Source organism: Chlorocebus sabaeus, chromosome 1 (genome assembly GCF_047675955.1).
Source record: "Chlorocebus sabaeus isolate Y175 chromosome 1, mChlSab1.0.hap1, whole genome shotgun sequence".
In the NCBI taxonomy this organism is placed as follows: Eukaryota; Metazoa; Chordata; class Mammalia; order Primates; family Cercopithecidae; genus Chlorocebus; species Chlorocebus sabaeus.
The window spans coordinates 68,741,205-68,754,565 of NC_132904.1; the positions used below are offsets into that span (position 1 = coordinate 68,741,205).

At 45.2% G+C, this 13,361-nt stretch overlaps 1 protein-coding gene across 2 annotated transcripts in view; it reads right to left on the reverse strand.

Moving 5' to 3' along the window:
- Window positions 1-10,985: 10,985 nt before the first annotated feature.
- The window catches only part of CLPB (ClpB family mitochondrial disaggregase), a 147,443-nt gene continuing 145,067 nt past the window's right edge, over window positions 10,986-13,361 (reverse strand). For both annotated transcript variants that reach the window (XM_008020024.3, XM_008020023.3), the window contains 5 exons: window positions 13,186-13,342; window positions 12,301-12,374; window positions 12,006-12,125; window positions 11,703-11,807; window positions 10,986-11,294 (listed from right to left, as the gene is read on the reverse strand). In XM_008020024.3, coding sequence (XP_008018215.1) covers window positions 11,046-11,294; window positions 11,703-11,807; window positions 12,006-12,125; window positions 12,301-12,374; window positions 13,186-13,342 — 705 coding nt within the window. In that variant the 3' untranslated portion in view covers window positions 10,986-11,045. The remainder of the gene's footprint in view (window positions 11,295-11,702; window positions 11,808-12,005; window positions 12,126-12,300; window positions 12,375-13,185; window positions 13,343-13,361) is intronic.

Below are 13,361 nucleotides of genomic sequence, written 5' to 3' on the forward strand. Positions count from 1 at the left end.
TTTACCTTTTAAAAAATTATTTTACTCTTTCTTTGTGTGTGTTGGGGGGTTGTCTAAGGTGGGGAGCATACTATATGGTGCTTAATCTGCCATACTTTTTTCATTTTTCCTTCCTTTTCCTCTCTGTGCCCTAGTATTTTATGTAGATTGTGTTGGTTAACTTCTCAATTTTGCCCACAGGTTAGAATATATCTAAATAGGGTTATGATAGAAGCAGAGGAAGAACGCTCATCACACAGAGATCCTTGATATGGAACAAGCTGTAGCAACTGATGAGACTTTGCTATGTTTATCTTTGTAAGAGTAAATTGCTCTGTGCATGGGATAGGTGGCATTATGTAGCATGAAGTTTTTTTTCAAAAATACAGGTTTGGGAAGATCTATATTGTTGTTGGGTTAAGTCTGAAGATTCTGAGAATATTTGGAAGAGACAGATTATAATGATGGGCCCTGAGATTTAAGTGGACTTGGAGAAAGGGATCAGATGGGCAATAAGAAGGTTGGGGTTAATGGACTAGAAGTATCAATAAGGTCACAGAATTACACACAGGATGTACTTCAGTTCATACAAGTGAACTGGAAGATGAAAGATATTGGCTAGAGAGGGATAGGGGCTTCGGAGGAAGTTTAATTACTTGTGATGAAATTTAGACTGTGACCATAACATAGGTGATTGAGGTGGGCAGGGGCAGAAAAAAGACCACTAAATGTGAGGAGAGCAGGGCTTTAGATAGGTCACTCATGGAAGGCTGAAGCCACAAGAATGATGGCATGTGCTGGGGAAGAGAGAAAGTGACACAGGTACTAAAATCTTCCCTGTGAGACAGTGATTGGGAGATCAGTAGGCAGGACTGATTAGAGAAAGGCTGGTATAGTTGAACTGATGAGTTCAAAAGAGCTGAGAGGAAGGATCAGAACTAATTGAGGAGGAGCAGTGGAGGCTCACTTCCTGGGTCTGACAATGAAAGCAGCCTCTGCCTAAGAGGGCTACAGGGTAAGTAGAACCTTAGGGGACAGCCAGAGTAAGCTGTGTCTTTAGGGGACAGTTAAGGTGAAGAAGTGAAGCAAATATTCCAACAAGAAGGTGCATGTAGAAAATAATCTACCGATTTTAGAAAGGAAGCGCTGGAGGACACAGTGGAAAGGTTGGAGAGGGAAGCAGTATGTGATGATGTGGTGGTAGATGACCACTGAGGTTAGGGTCAGACTTCTTGGGATTACTTTAACAAATCTGTGAGAGATGGTAGTATTAGACTTGAAGACTCTTAAGAGGATGGTGGGCTAATAGTTTCAGGATTGTGGTTCAGTCTACATTCCTTATCTCTGCAACTGATCATGACTCTGGAGGGTCACACTGGTGACTGCCCTCCTCCGCTAACCATTCCATATTTGCCTTGTCCTGTGTCACTGCCTTAGACCACTGTGGTTCATTGTCCAGTGGATGATCCAAATCTTCCTCCTTTAAGAATGCGAGTCCTTATTACTTCTAGTATTTAATATCTAAGTCAATTAGGACCACAACACTAGAAAAAATTGTAGAAATACATAAAACACGAAAATTAATCTGAGAAAATCACTCAGCATGAAGCCTCTTTTTCAAATATACCTACTGTTTTTTCCTACTGTCCTTTCTTGCTTTATGGTTTTTAGTCTTCTCTCCACGTCTTTGAACATTTTAAGCTTTTTTTTATTTTTTGAGATGGAGTCTCGCTCTGTCACCCAGGCTGGAGTGCAGTGGTGCAATCTCGGCTCACTGCAACCTCCGCCTCCCAGGCTCAAGTGATTCTCCCGCCTCAGCCTCACGAGTAACTGGGACTACAGGCGTGTGCCACCATGCTGGGCTAATTTTTTTTTTTTTTAGTAGAGACGGGGTTTCACCATGTTAGCCAGGATGGTCTTGATCTCCAGACCTCGTGATCTGCCTCGGCCTCCCAAAGTGTTGAGATTACAGGCGTGAATTACCGCGCCCGGTCAAACATATTTTAAATTCAGATTTTTTTTTTTCTTATATTACTGACACTTCTTGGAACCAATTTCTCCCATTGGTTGCATCTGCACATTTTCCTTCTTGGTGATTTGTTTCCTTTTTCACTGGGTAAGTTTTCCCTGTAAAGTCATTTTCAGTAGGATTTGATTTTCCATAGCTTTGTGAAAACTGGATTATGGCAATAATCTTACAGAACAGTTCTGTGCTTGTTTCTATGGGATTCTTTGAGTTTCATTGGTCCAGGACCAGCTTTTTGTTAGTTTTTCAGCTTGACAACCCAGTAATATTTGGGTATTGTGAATCTGGACCACTCACAAAGAACAAAAATATGAATTTTTTCTTAGCTCTTTCTACTTACATTTCTGAGCAATGGTAGACTTTCTTGCATTCCCTTTTGAGTCTCAGGTCAATGAACAGTGTTTGTTTAGTCCTCATTTCACACACAGATGGTCTTTAGAGACTCCTGTCTCACTGTTGAAGCCCTAGTACCCAGCCATTAGGCTTTTATCTAGTCTCAAGTCTCTATGAACTCCTTGGTCTCCACTTTCACTCACTCTCTACATTTTAGGTTCCATTCATTTCTGGCACCTAGAGATTTCCCATTCTTTTTATTTATTTATTTTTATTATACTTTAAGTTCTAGGGTACATGTGCACAACGTGCAGGTTTGATACATAGGTATACATGTGCCACGTTGGTTTGCTGCACCCATCAACTCGTCATTTACATTAAGCATTTCTCCTAATGCTATCCCTCCCCCAGCCCCCCCCACCTCACCCCCGCTTTTTTTTTTTTTTTTTGAAACAGAGTCTCACTCTGCCACCCAGGCTGGAGTGCAGTGGTGTGATCTCGGCCCACTGCAACCTCTGCCTCCTGGTTCAAGCAATTCTCCTGCCTCAGTCTCCTGAATAGCTGGGATTATAGGCACATGCCACCACGCCCAGCTAATTTTTGTATTTTTAGTAGAGACAGGGTTTCACCATGTTGCCCAAGCTGATCTTGAACTCCTGACCTCAGGTGATCTGCCTGCCTCGGTCTCCCAAAGTGCTGGGATTACAGGTGTTAGCCACCGCACAAAGCTGGGATTTCCCATTCTTGGTTTCAAGTCTAGTTGTGTATTAAACTTTTTTGTCTTATTACATATATTAAATATTTCTGTTTGAGGTAGAAGAGAGTTTGCCTGAAATTACTCTGTTATATATTGGTCAGAAGTCATCCCAAATCATTTCACACAATGCAGACAGAGGGTCTTTTAAAACACAAATCTTGTCATTTCATTCCCTTAGCATGGCATTCAAGGCACTTTGAAATCAGGAAACTTGCCTCTCTAGCTTCATTTTCCACCAATTTCCTCTCTTCTGCACACTCATACACAGCTACTATACTCCAGCCACAGACAATAACCCTTCTCTTTCTCTCATAATCGTATTTAGGGTGTGTGTTAATGATATATTTACATTTTCCCTAATTTTCGCATACTGTCAAGATGGGATTGCAAAAGTAGTAATGTCTATTTCCTGAGAGCCTAGACCCAGAAAACAGTAGCTCCATATAGCATCACCTCTGGACACAGTAGTGCAGTATGACCTTAACATTATTCAATTAAAAGTGCTGTCAATTAGATTTGTATTAAATTAGGTTTACATTAAATTATATATTAAGAATGTATATTTTAATGATATTAAATCATCCTTTCTAAAACTTGGTTTTTTCATTTGTCAGATCTTATTTTTATGCCCTTCAATATGGTTTTCTTGTTAAATTTATTAATTTTGAACAGGTAGTACATTAATATGGTTCAAAACTTACTAAAAAGTATTTAAAATAACATAGCACTGTTCCCCTTCCACTGCTGTCCCTGAGTTACCCAGTTCTGCTCCCTTCCAGAAGTAGGCTATGTATAGATGAGCAAATATATAAACCTATTTGTTGCAATTGTAAATGGAATGTTTTTCTTTTGTTACTGTTTGTAGTTGATTATTGCTAGAATACAGAAAAACAATTGATTTTTGTACAGTTATCTTTTATTCAGACACTTATCCAATTTTCTTATTAATGCTAATAGGCTTTTACTATAGCCTTTTTTTTTTTTTTTTTTTTTTTTTTTTAAAGACAGGCTGGAGTGCAGTGGCACGATCTCATCTCACAGCAACCTCCACCTCCTGAGCTCAAGTGATATTCCCATCTCAGCCTCCTGAGTAGCTGAGACTACAGGTGGATACCACACATCTAGCTAACTTTTTGCAGAGATGGGGTTTCACCATGTTGCTCAGGCTGGTCTTGAACTCTGGGGCTCAGGCAGTCCACCTGCCTTGGCCCCTCAGTGTTCTGTGCTGGGATTACAGGCGTTAGCTACCGCACCTGTTTTGTGTGTTTTTGTTTTTTGTTTTGTTTTTGAGATTAGGGTGTCACTCTGCCACCCAGCCTGGAGTACAGTGGCATGATCATAGCTCACTGTAACCTCATACTCCTAGACTTAAGGAATCTTCCCACCTCAGCCTCGAGTAGCTGGGTATACAGGCATGCACTACCATGCCTGGCCTGAAATAACTTTAAACTTAGAGAAAAGTTGCAAAAACAATACAAAGAATTCATACACATCCTTCTCTCAGATTTCTCAAATGTTAACATCTGTTTTTGTTTTTGAGACAGTCTCACTCTGTCACCCATGCTGGAGTGCAGTGGTGTGATGTAGGCTCACTGCAACCTCTGCCTCCAGGTTTGAGGGATTCCTGTGCCTCAGCTTCCCAATTAGCTGGAATTACAGGCATGTGCCACTATGCCCGGGTAATTTTTGTATTTTTAGTAAACAGGAGTTTCACCATGTTGTCCAGGCTGGTCTCTAACTCCGGACCTAGGTGATCCACCTGCCTGGGCCTCCCAAAGTGTTGGAATTACAGGTGTGAGCCTGGCCAACACCTTACTTTTTGCTTTATCATTGTGTGTGTGTGTGTGTCTGTGTGTGTGTGTGTGTGTGTAGTTTTCTGAAATATTGGCAAACCAAATTAGAGGTTTACCTTTAACCTCTACTTATATTTTCTAAAAACAAGGACGTTCTCTTCCATAATCATAGCATAACTATCAAAATGAGAAAATTTAACAATACTGTCACTCTCTAGACATTTAAGTAACATTTAAGTTCTTGATTTAGTAAATTAATAAATTTCCTGACACTGAGCTTGTATTGCTAAAATAAACCTTATGTAATCAGAGTATACAATTCAACTTTATTTTACTTGCAATTTTTGCATCTATGGTCATAGGTGAGATTAGGCTATAGCATTCTTTCTGGCACTTTATCAGGTTTGAGTACAACGGCAGCTTAGATAATAGTTAAAACTCATCTATTTTGGGGGTTGAGTGATGGCTACAGGAGTATGTTTACTTTGTAATCATTCACTGAGCTGCATACTTGTGATATGTACAATTTCCCATATATTTTTCAATTAAAAAGTTTAATTAAAAACACAATTTTTTATTTTTTATTTTTGGGACAGGGTCTCGCTCTGTCACCCAGGCTGGAGTACAGTGGCACAATCTTGGCTCACTGCAACCTCTGCCTCCTGGGCTTAAACAATCCTCCCCACCCCAGCCTCCCAGGTAGCTGTGACTACAGGCAAGCACCATCATGCCTGGTATTTTTAGTAGAGGTGGGGTCTTGCCATGTTGCCCAGGCTGGTCTCAAACTCCTGGGCTCAAGTGATCTGCCTGCCTTGGCCTCCCAAAGTGCTAGGATTACAGGTGTGAGCCACCATGCCTGGCCAACAATCTTTTAGAAGGATAACATTTTATTTATTTTTCGCCATCTTACGGTGCTGAAAAAGGATGAAATTTTAATCACCTTTCCAATTTCTTCTTGGGTAATCAATTGACCTATTCAAACTATGTCTAGGACCAGTGTTTGCTGGGAAATTATCCATTTGCTCTGGTTTCAAATTTGTTGCCATAGAGTTCTATTATTATTCTCAATTCCTCAATATATATGGTTATGTCCAATTTCTCATTCCTAATTTCTTTTCTTTTGGCTCCTTTCCCCTTTTATCAGGCTCAGGAGGTTTTATCTATTTTATTGGTGCTTTCAAAGAATTTTTAATTTATTATTTTTCTTGTTTCTACCTTAAGTTTAGCTTTTATCTTTCTTGGTCCATTTTCTATTTTTTATGGTTTAAATGTGTTTCTTTCCTAAATTTCTTTTTCTTCTTTTACTATACTGAGGGATTTCCCTAAATTTTAAAATCACTACACACATTTGAGTTTCTGTTTTTGAACAATAAACATGTTTCATTTCCAAGTCTGGTCTCATGTATTCTAGGATCCTTAATAAGGAATCTGGGGCCAAGTGCAGTGGTTCATGCTTGTAATCTCAGCACGTTGGGAGGCCAAGGTGGATGGATCACTTGAGACCAGGAGTTTGAGACTGGCCTGGCAAACATGGTGAAATCCCATCTTTACTAAAAATACAAAAAAAAAAAAAAAAATAGCTGGGTGTGGTGGCGCACGCCTGTAGTCCCAGCTTCTCAGGAGGCTGAGGCATGAGAATTGCTTGAACTGGAGGTGGAGGTTGTTGCAGTGAGCCAAGATCGCACCACTGCACTCCAGCCCGGGCAACAGAGCGAGACTCTAAAAAAAAAAAAGGAAAAAAGAAATCTGGGTCTCACCTTGCTGCATTTTCTCAGAGCTCCAATCCTGGCCACAATGACATGACAAATAAAAATATGCCGCCTCCCGGGTTCAAGAGATTCTCCTGCCTCAGCCTCCCGAGTAGCTGAGACTACAGGCACCTACAACTATGCCTGGCTAATTTTTCTATTTTTAGTAGCGATGGGGTTTCCTTATGTTGGCCAGGATGGTCTCAATCTCGACCTCGTGATCTGCCCCTCCTGGGCCTCCCAGAGTGCTGGGATTACAGGCGTGAACCACCACGCCCGGCCAGAAGTGATTCTTAATGAGGTTCCTTAGAATCTAAGGTTCTACCCTGTCTCCTTATCCTATTCTCAGGAAGGTGGCTGTTGGGTTTTCTAGTATAAAAGTCATCTGATTTTGAGTTATATGCCTAGTATTCCTGGCCACAGTTAACTGAACCAATGGACTGACAGCTGGGCATAAGACCTCCATCTAGTAGGAATACTGCACACAGGATGGTTACTACCTGACTTAACTAGAGCCTCTATGGGAAGTCTAAACATCAAATAGAAAGAAAGGAGCAGAAACACAGAGAGCAGGAGAAAAAGCAGAAAGAATAGTAAGGTTATAAAAATGGCAGTCACAAACCCTATGGTATTGAATTAAAACCATATTCTAAACTCATGACTTTAACTTATTTTTAAAAATATGAAATGGGGTCTTGCTGTGTCACTCAGGCTGCAGTGCAGTGGTATAATCACAGCTCACTACAGCCTCAACCTCCTGGACTCAAGCGATCCTCCTGCCACAGCCTCCTAAGTAGCTAGGATTACAGGAATGTGCCACCATGCCTGGCTAATTTTTATTTTTTAAATGTTTGGAGGATGAGGTCTTGCTGTGATGTCCAGGCTGGTCTTGAACTCCTGGGCTCAAGTGATCCTCCCACCTTGGCCTCCCAAAGTCCTGGGATATAGGCATGAGCCACCATACCTGGCTCATGGTTTTTAATTACATACAGATAGATAGATAGAATAATAAATTCAGTGTGTGTATTTGCGTATTGTTTTAACATATATACATAAATGTTTTCTAGCTCTGTCTGCTGAGAAGGCCTACAAGCAATGACACTCTGCCAATGATACTCTAGCCAGGAGTATATATTGTGTCCAGATCTTGGTTTCCAGACTTGGTTTCTAAGTTCCTTTTTTCTGGAATAAAAGGAACTGGGAGCTTAGAGAAATGACTGATATCAGGGCTGAGACGGAAAATGTGAGTAAGCCTGAAACATCTTGTCCCAGAAAATGCTTAAAAAGTGACAGAGGCAATGTTGAAACAACACAGGTGCCAACTTCAATGAGTTCTCACTGGCCAAATCTGAGCCAATTTGAGCAACAAAATAAACTATGTTAGCATTAGATTATAGCCTGCAGAATAAAACAGATATCCATTCATTCATACTGATATAAATTATCAAATAAATAAATGGGGAAAAGGGACAGCTCTTCCTTATAGTAGAATACCAATTAATAAATACAGGTAAAATAATGAAACAAAGTCACCATTAGGCAAGCATAACATTAATACCTGTTATAAGGAAGAATCATTGATGGCAGAAATGAAAATCAGCAGGCAACATTTTAAGGATAAATAAGACATTCACACAGCTTCAAAGTAGAACATTCTTATTAATTTCAAAGGGAAAATTCCTCATTGTACAGTGGAGAAACCTGGCACACACCACCTTAGCCATGTGATCAGTTACCACCACCTAGGCTGGGCACGGTGGCTCACGCCTGTAATCCCAGCACTTTGGGAGGCCAAGGTGGGTGGATCAACTGAGGTCAGGAGTTCGAGACCAGCCTGGCCAGCATGGGGAAAACCTGTCTCTATTAAAAATACAAAAATCAGCTGGGTGTGGTGGTGGGCACCTGTAATCCCAGGTACTCAGTAGGCTGAGGCAGGAGAATCACTTTGAACCTGGGAGGCGCAGCTTGCAGTGAGCCGAGATTGCGCCCCTGCACTCCAGCCTGGGTGACAGAGTGGGACTCCGTCTCAAAAAAAAAAAAAAAAAAAAAAAACCCAAAACAAACAAAATGTTACCACCACTCTCTGCTAGGAGGCACTAAGAATGGCACACTGTGGTTGTTTTGCCAAAAATGCAGACCCTCAATCATATCATGTAAAAACATTAGACAAACTCAAATTGGGGAATATTCTATAAAATAACTGGCCTGGACTCTTCCAAAGTGTCAAGGTCATGAAAGATAAAGACGGAGAAACTCACAGGCTGACAGAGATGAAGGAAACACGACAACAAAATGCAATGTGGGACCCTGGACCAGAAAAAGAACATTGTCAGGACAACTGGTTTGAATGCCCGTAGATTAGTTAGTAGTAGTTTATCAGTGTTAACTTCCTGGTTTTCTTTTTTGAGATGGAGTCTCGCTCTGTTGCCCTAGCTGGAGTGCAGTAGCATGATTTTCGCTCACTGCAACCTCTGCCTCCTGGGCTCAGGTGATTCTCCTGCCTCAGCCTCCCAAGTAGCTGGAATTACCGGAGCGCACCACCAGGCCCAGCTAATTTTTTTTTTAGTAGAGACAGGGTTTCACCATGTTGGCCAGGCTGGTCTCGAACTCCCGACCTCAGGTGATCTGCCCACCTCAGCCTCCCAAAGTGCTGGAATTACAGGCATGAGCCACCACACCCAGCAATTTCCTGGTTTTAATAAACTACCATATGGCTTTGTAAGATGTTATCATTGGAAGAAGCTAGATGAAAGGTACATGGGAATTTTCTACTATTTCTGCAACTTTCTGTAAGTCTAAAATTACTTCAAAACGAAAAGGAAAAAAACAAAGAAAAGAAAAGCAGGCTGGGCGCGGTGGCTCACGCCTGTAATCCCAGCACTTTGGGAGGACGAGGCGGACGGATCACAAGGTCAGGAGATCGAGACCATCCTGGCCAACATAGTGAAACTCCGTCTCTACTAAAAATACAAAAAATTAGCCGGGCGTTGTGGCGGGCGCCTGTAGTCCCACCTACTCAGGAGGCTGAGGCAGGAGAATGGCTTGAATCCGGGAGGCAGAGCTTGCAGTGAGCTGAGATTCAGCCACTGCACTCCAGCCTGGGTGACAGAGCGAGATTCCGTCTCAAAAAAAAAAAAAAAAAAAGAAAAGCAGTCACTGAGGTAGGGAGCAGCAGCCCCTGAGGGGTAGACAGTGATCCAAGCATCTGCGGGAGCCCATACCCTGGATTCTGACTGCCTTACACCCACCATACTGTTAGGACATGCTTCCATTACCCAAGGATCTTTGATTCCTGGCCCCATTCTCTGCTTCCTGAAAGACTAGCTAACACTACCTGAGGGTTCCACAAAGGGCCTGTGAGGGAAGGTGGGCTACTATAGATGGCGCCCAAGGATGCCTTGCTGTGCCTGGCTAAGGTGGGCTTGAAACATTGGCTGGTCTGTGAAATGTCCTTGGGGGATGGTGTCCAGACCCTCTGCAGACTGAATAAACTGCATGTTTATTCCAGGCTCGTTTAGCTAGAAGAGCAGTACAGACAGGGCTGAGGCTGACTCCATGGCCACATGTGCAGAGGCCAAACCCATGATTTCTCTCCCTATGCTTCCTAATGTCTGCCATGTTAGTCTTTTGAAGGAGGCCCCCACAGAGCTGAGCTTGCTTGGTTATCTGGAGGACTACTGCTCAGTCCAAGTAGAGGAGGGTAAGGAACCAGTCACACCGCCTCCTGGAGGTGCCCAACACTGGCGTAGTCCCCAAGGCTGAAGAAACATGGGTCTGGCTTGACCCCAAGACATGGGGTGGGGAGGAATAGGGGGCATAATATAGTAGCAGAAACAGGCAAGCTTCTATGGGTCCCTTCCCCTTAGAATTTTAGGGTATGGAACAAGGAGGCTATATACTAAACTGCAGAACCATCTCTGCCTGGGTCTCTGAGCTCTTCCTCCATCCACTCCCAGTGGAGAAATTCTGGGGACTGAGTTGCATGAGGACTGGCAGAGGGTGGCAGTTCAGTCTGGTCCCTGTCTTCTTCCAGCCAGCTGTTTTCTTAGCTGCCATACTTCTGAGCTTCCTAGGAACGAGAAAGTCCGGCGACTATGGGGGATGGGGATCATTCTGAAGGAAATAAGGGAACTCCATCCCTCCTTGCCTTGAAGGGGGTGGAAAGGCAGCTCCTCTCCTGAAGGCTTGTTAGCAGGTTATGGGTCCACAACAAAGGGGCCAGAGTTGGGCGAAATTCCTCCTTTAGGTTTTGGGGCTGAGAAGGGGTCTTCACGGGCTATGAGGAGGTAAGCAGGCCTGAGACTGGGTAGAGACGGGAGAGGTATGAGGGGAAGGTAAGTCGGTCGCCATGCCACAGCCAAGGGGCTTTTATTGGATGGTGAGGGCACACAGGAGCAGGCAGGTGGCTGCTAGATGGTGTTGCACACCTTCTCAGGGTGCAGTGGTGCCCGGATGTCCAGTTTGCGAGTCTTGCTGTCCTTGTCGATGATCTCCAGACGCAGCTTGGGGAGGCGCTTCTCAGTCTGGGGCGAGGGCAGTTCTGGGCTCTTGAGTAGCTGCTTGTCTGAGTCCTCCACTGTGATGCGCAGAGTACAGCCCCCTGGCAGCAGATCCTGCTCGTAGGCTGCTGCCAGCTGGTTCACCACACGGCGCTCTACCTGTGGGCGGGGAGGTGAAGTGGTCACTCCCTCGGCCTGGACCCAGCCTGGAGGGTGGCCTCCATCACTTACTGCTAGGGCAACTCAGAGACCTCCTTTGAGCCTGAGCCTCAGTTTTCTCATTTGCCAACTGGGGCTCATAACAGCTAGCTCACAGGACTGCGCTCAGTTACTGAGGCTCCCAGCCCAGTTCCCCACTCCTAGTGGGGTTCATACTTGCCTACCCTCCAGCAGGGGTTTTACTTGGTGATCATGTGTTTATGGTTCTGAATGGGCATCCGCTCTGGGTGTGAATAATTCCAGCAACCAAGCTATAGGGAGGCAGGCTGAGAGCTCAGGAACTGGGTCTGGGGGGCCCTGGGGAGGCAGGTGTGGAGTCGCCTACATTTCTCAGGCTCCTGTGCTCACCTCATGTTTGATGGAGCGGGCACCATAGTGCACATTGTAGCCGTCGACCAGCACGTCTGCCACCTCGCGGTCCCAGAGCAGCGTGATGTTGTGCCTTTGCTTGGCCTGAGATAGGTCAGATGGAAGCGTGCCTGCATGTGGCCCACTGCTTTCCATCTCTGGCCACTGTGGCCTGAGGCCAGGGCCACTGGCCCCACACCACTGTGCTCCACCTTTTGTGTGCGTGGCGGTGCCCCCAGTCCAGCGTTCCAGATTTCCAGTGGCTGGCTATCCCGCCCCCACCCATAGGCAGTCCCCTCTTACTCTCTTGGCCCAGAAGTTTAGTTCCTTGTTGACGAGTTGGATGAGCTCTGAGTGGCAGAAGGGGAGGAAGTAGACGATCTCATTGATCCGTCCCAGAAACTCATCCCTCCGGAAGTGAGCCTGCAGGGCCAGGTTAGGGGTGGGATGAGCTCAGTGACCCAGAGGGGGTTAGGGAAATTACCAGACACCAGGGGAAGACTGGGGAAATTACGGGGCTTCCAGATCTTTAGGATGGCTAAGATCACCCTCCCCAAACCTTAGGCTCCAGCAGGAAGTGCCAAGAAAGGCCTCTTACTTTCAGGATAGGGCGAATCACATTCTCCTTGAAGTTCTTTGAGATGGTGATCTTGTCACTTATCTGGACATCCCCTGTGGAGACAGAATCATAAACTGCTTACTCCCCACACTCAGGGAACTTTGGGGGCTGTGCCTGCCCCTTGGCCTGCCCATGCAAAGAGCCCTGGTCCTGCCCGTCTGTGTGGTCCTGGTCAAGGTCTAAGGCTCTCTGGGCTTCAGCCTAGTCTCTTCCTCTGACCAGGCACTTTCTGAGGCCTTTCCAGCTCTCATGCATATGAAGCCTGTGGTTCCTCAGGGTTGGAGCTGTGTGAGGGAGGGAGGGGCAGGAGAGAGGAGAGGAAACGTCAGGATTAAGACTTGAGTCCTGACTTGGAGACGGGGGCTGCAGGGCTCGATCTTGAATGGAAAAGGTGACAGACACAGCTTCCTGCTGGATGTGCTCCTTCCTTTCAGCACTCTCCAAGGCCCACCTATGTAGGAAGCTGCCCTGGGTGAACAAGGCTGTGTCCACTGCCATACAGTTTTCGATCTGCTGTCCCCTTCTTGCACCAAAGCATCTCTATCTGTTGCATGTGCATGTCCTCAGTCCCCTAAGACCCTGGGCAGCTCTGGCCCCCCACCCTGGTGTAGCTCTGTCCATTCCTGCCTGGAGCCCTCTTATCACCCAGCAGACTTGGGGCTTTCTTGAAGAAGTGGGGTCTCTGTCTCTTTCGTCTCAACCCCCACTACTTGGTATGGTGCCTGCTGTCTGCTCGGTGTCAGCTAGGGACAGAGCTGCCCACTAGAACCTTCACCTGGGCCCAGGGCCCCAATCCCATTCTTCCCCAGGAGGTAGGCTGGTGGCCTGGTCACTGGCCCAGACTGCTCAGGTCAGCCGCCATACCCAGGTTTTCGGCAATACGGTTACGGCTCATCTCCAAAGCTTCCTGCCTCAGCTGCAGTGCGTGCTGTGCGATCTCATCACTGGCCACATTGGAGGTCATGATGAAGATGGCGTCCTTGCAATCAATGGTCTTCCCTTTTCCATCTGTCAGCCGGCCCTGGGAAGGGAAGGAAGGG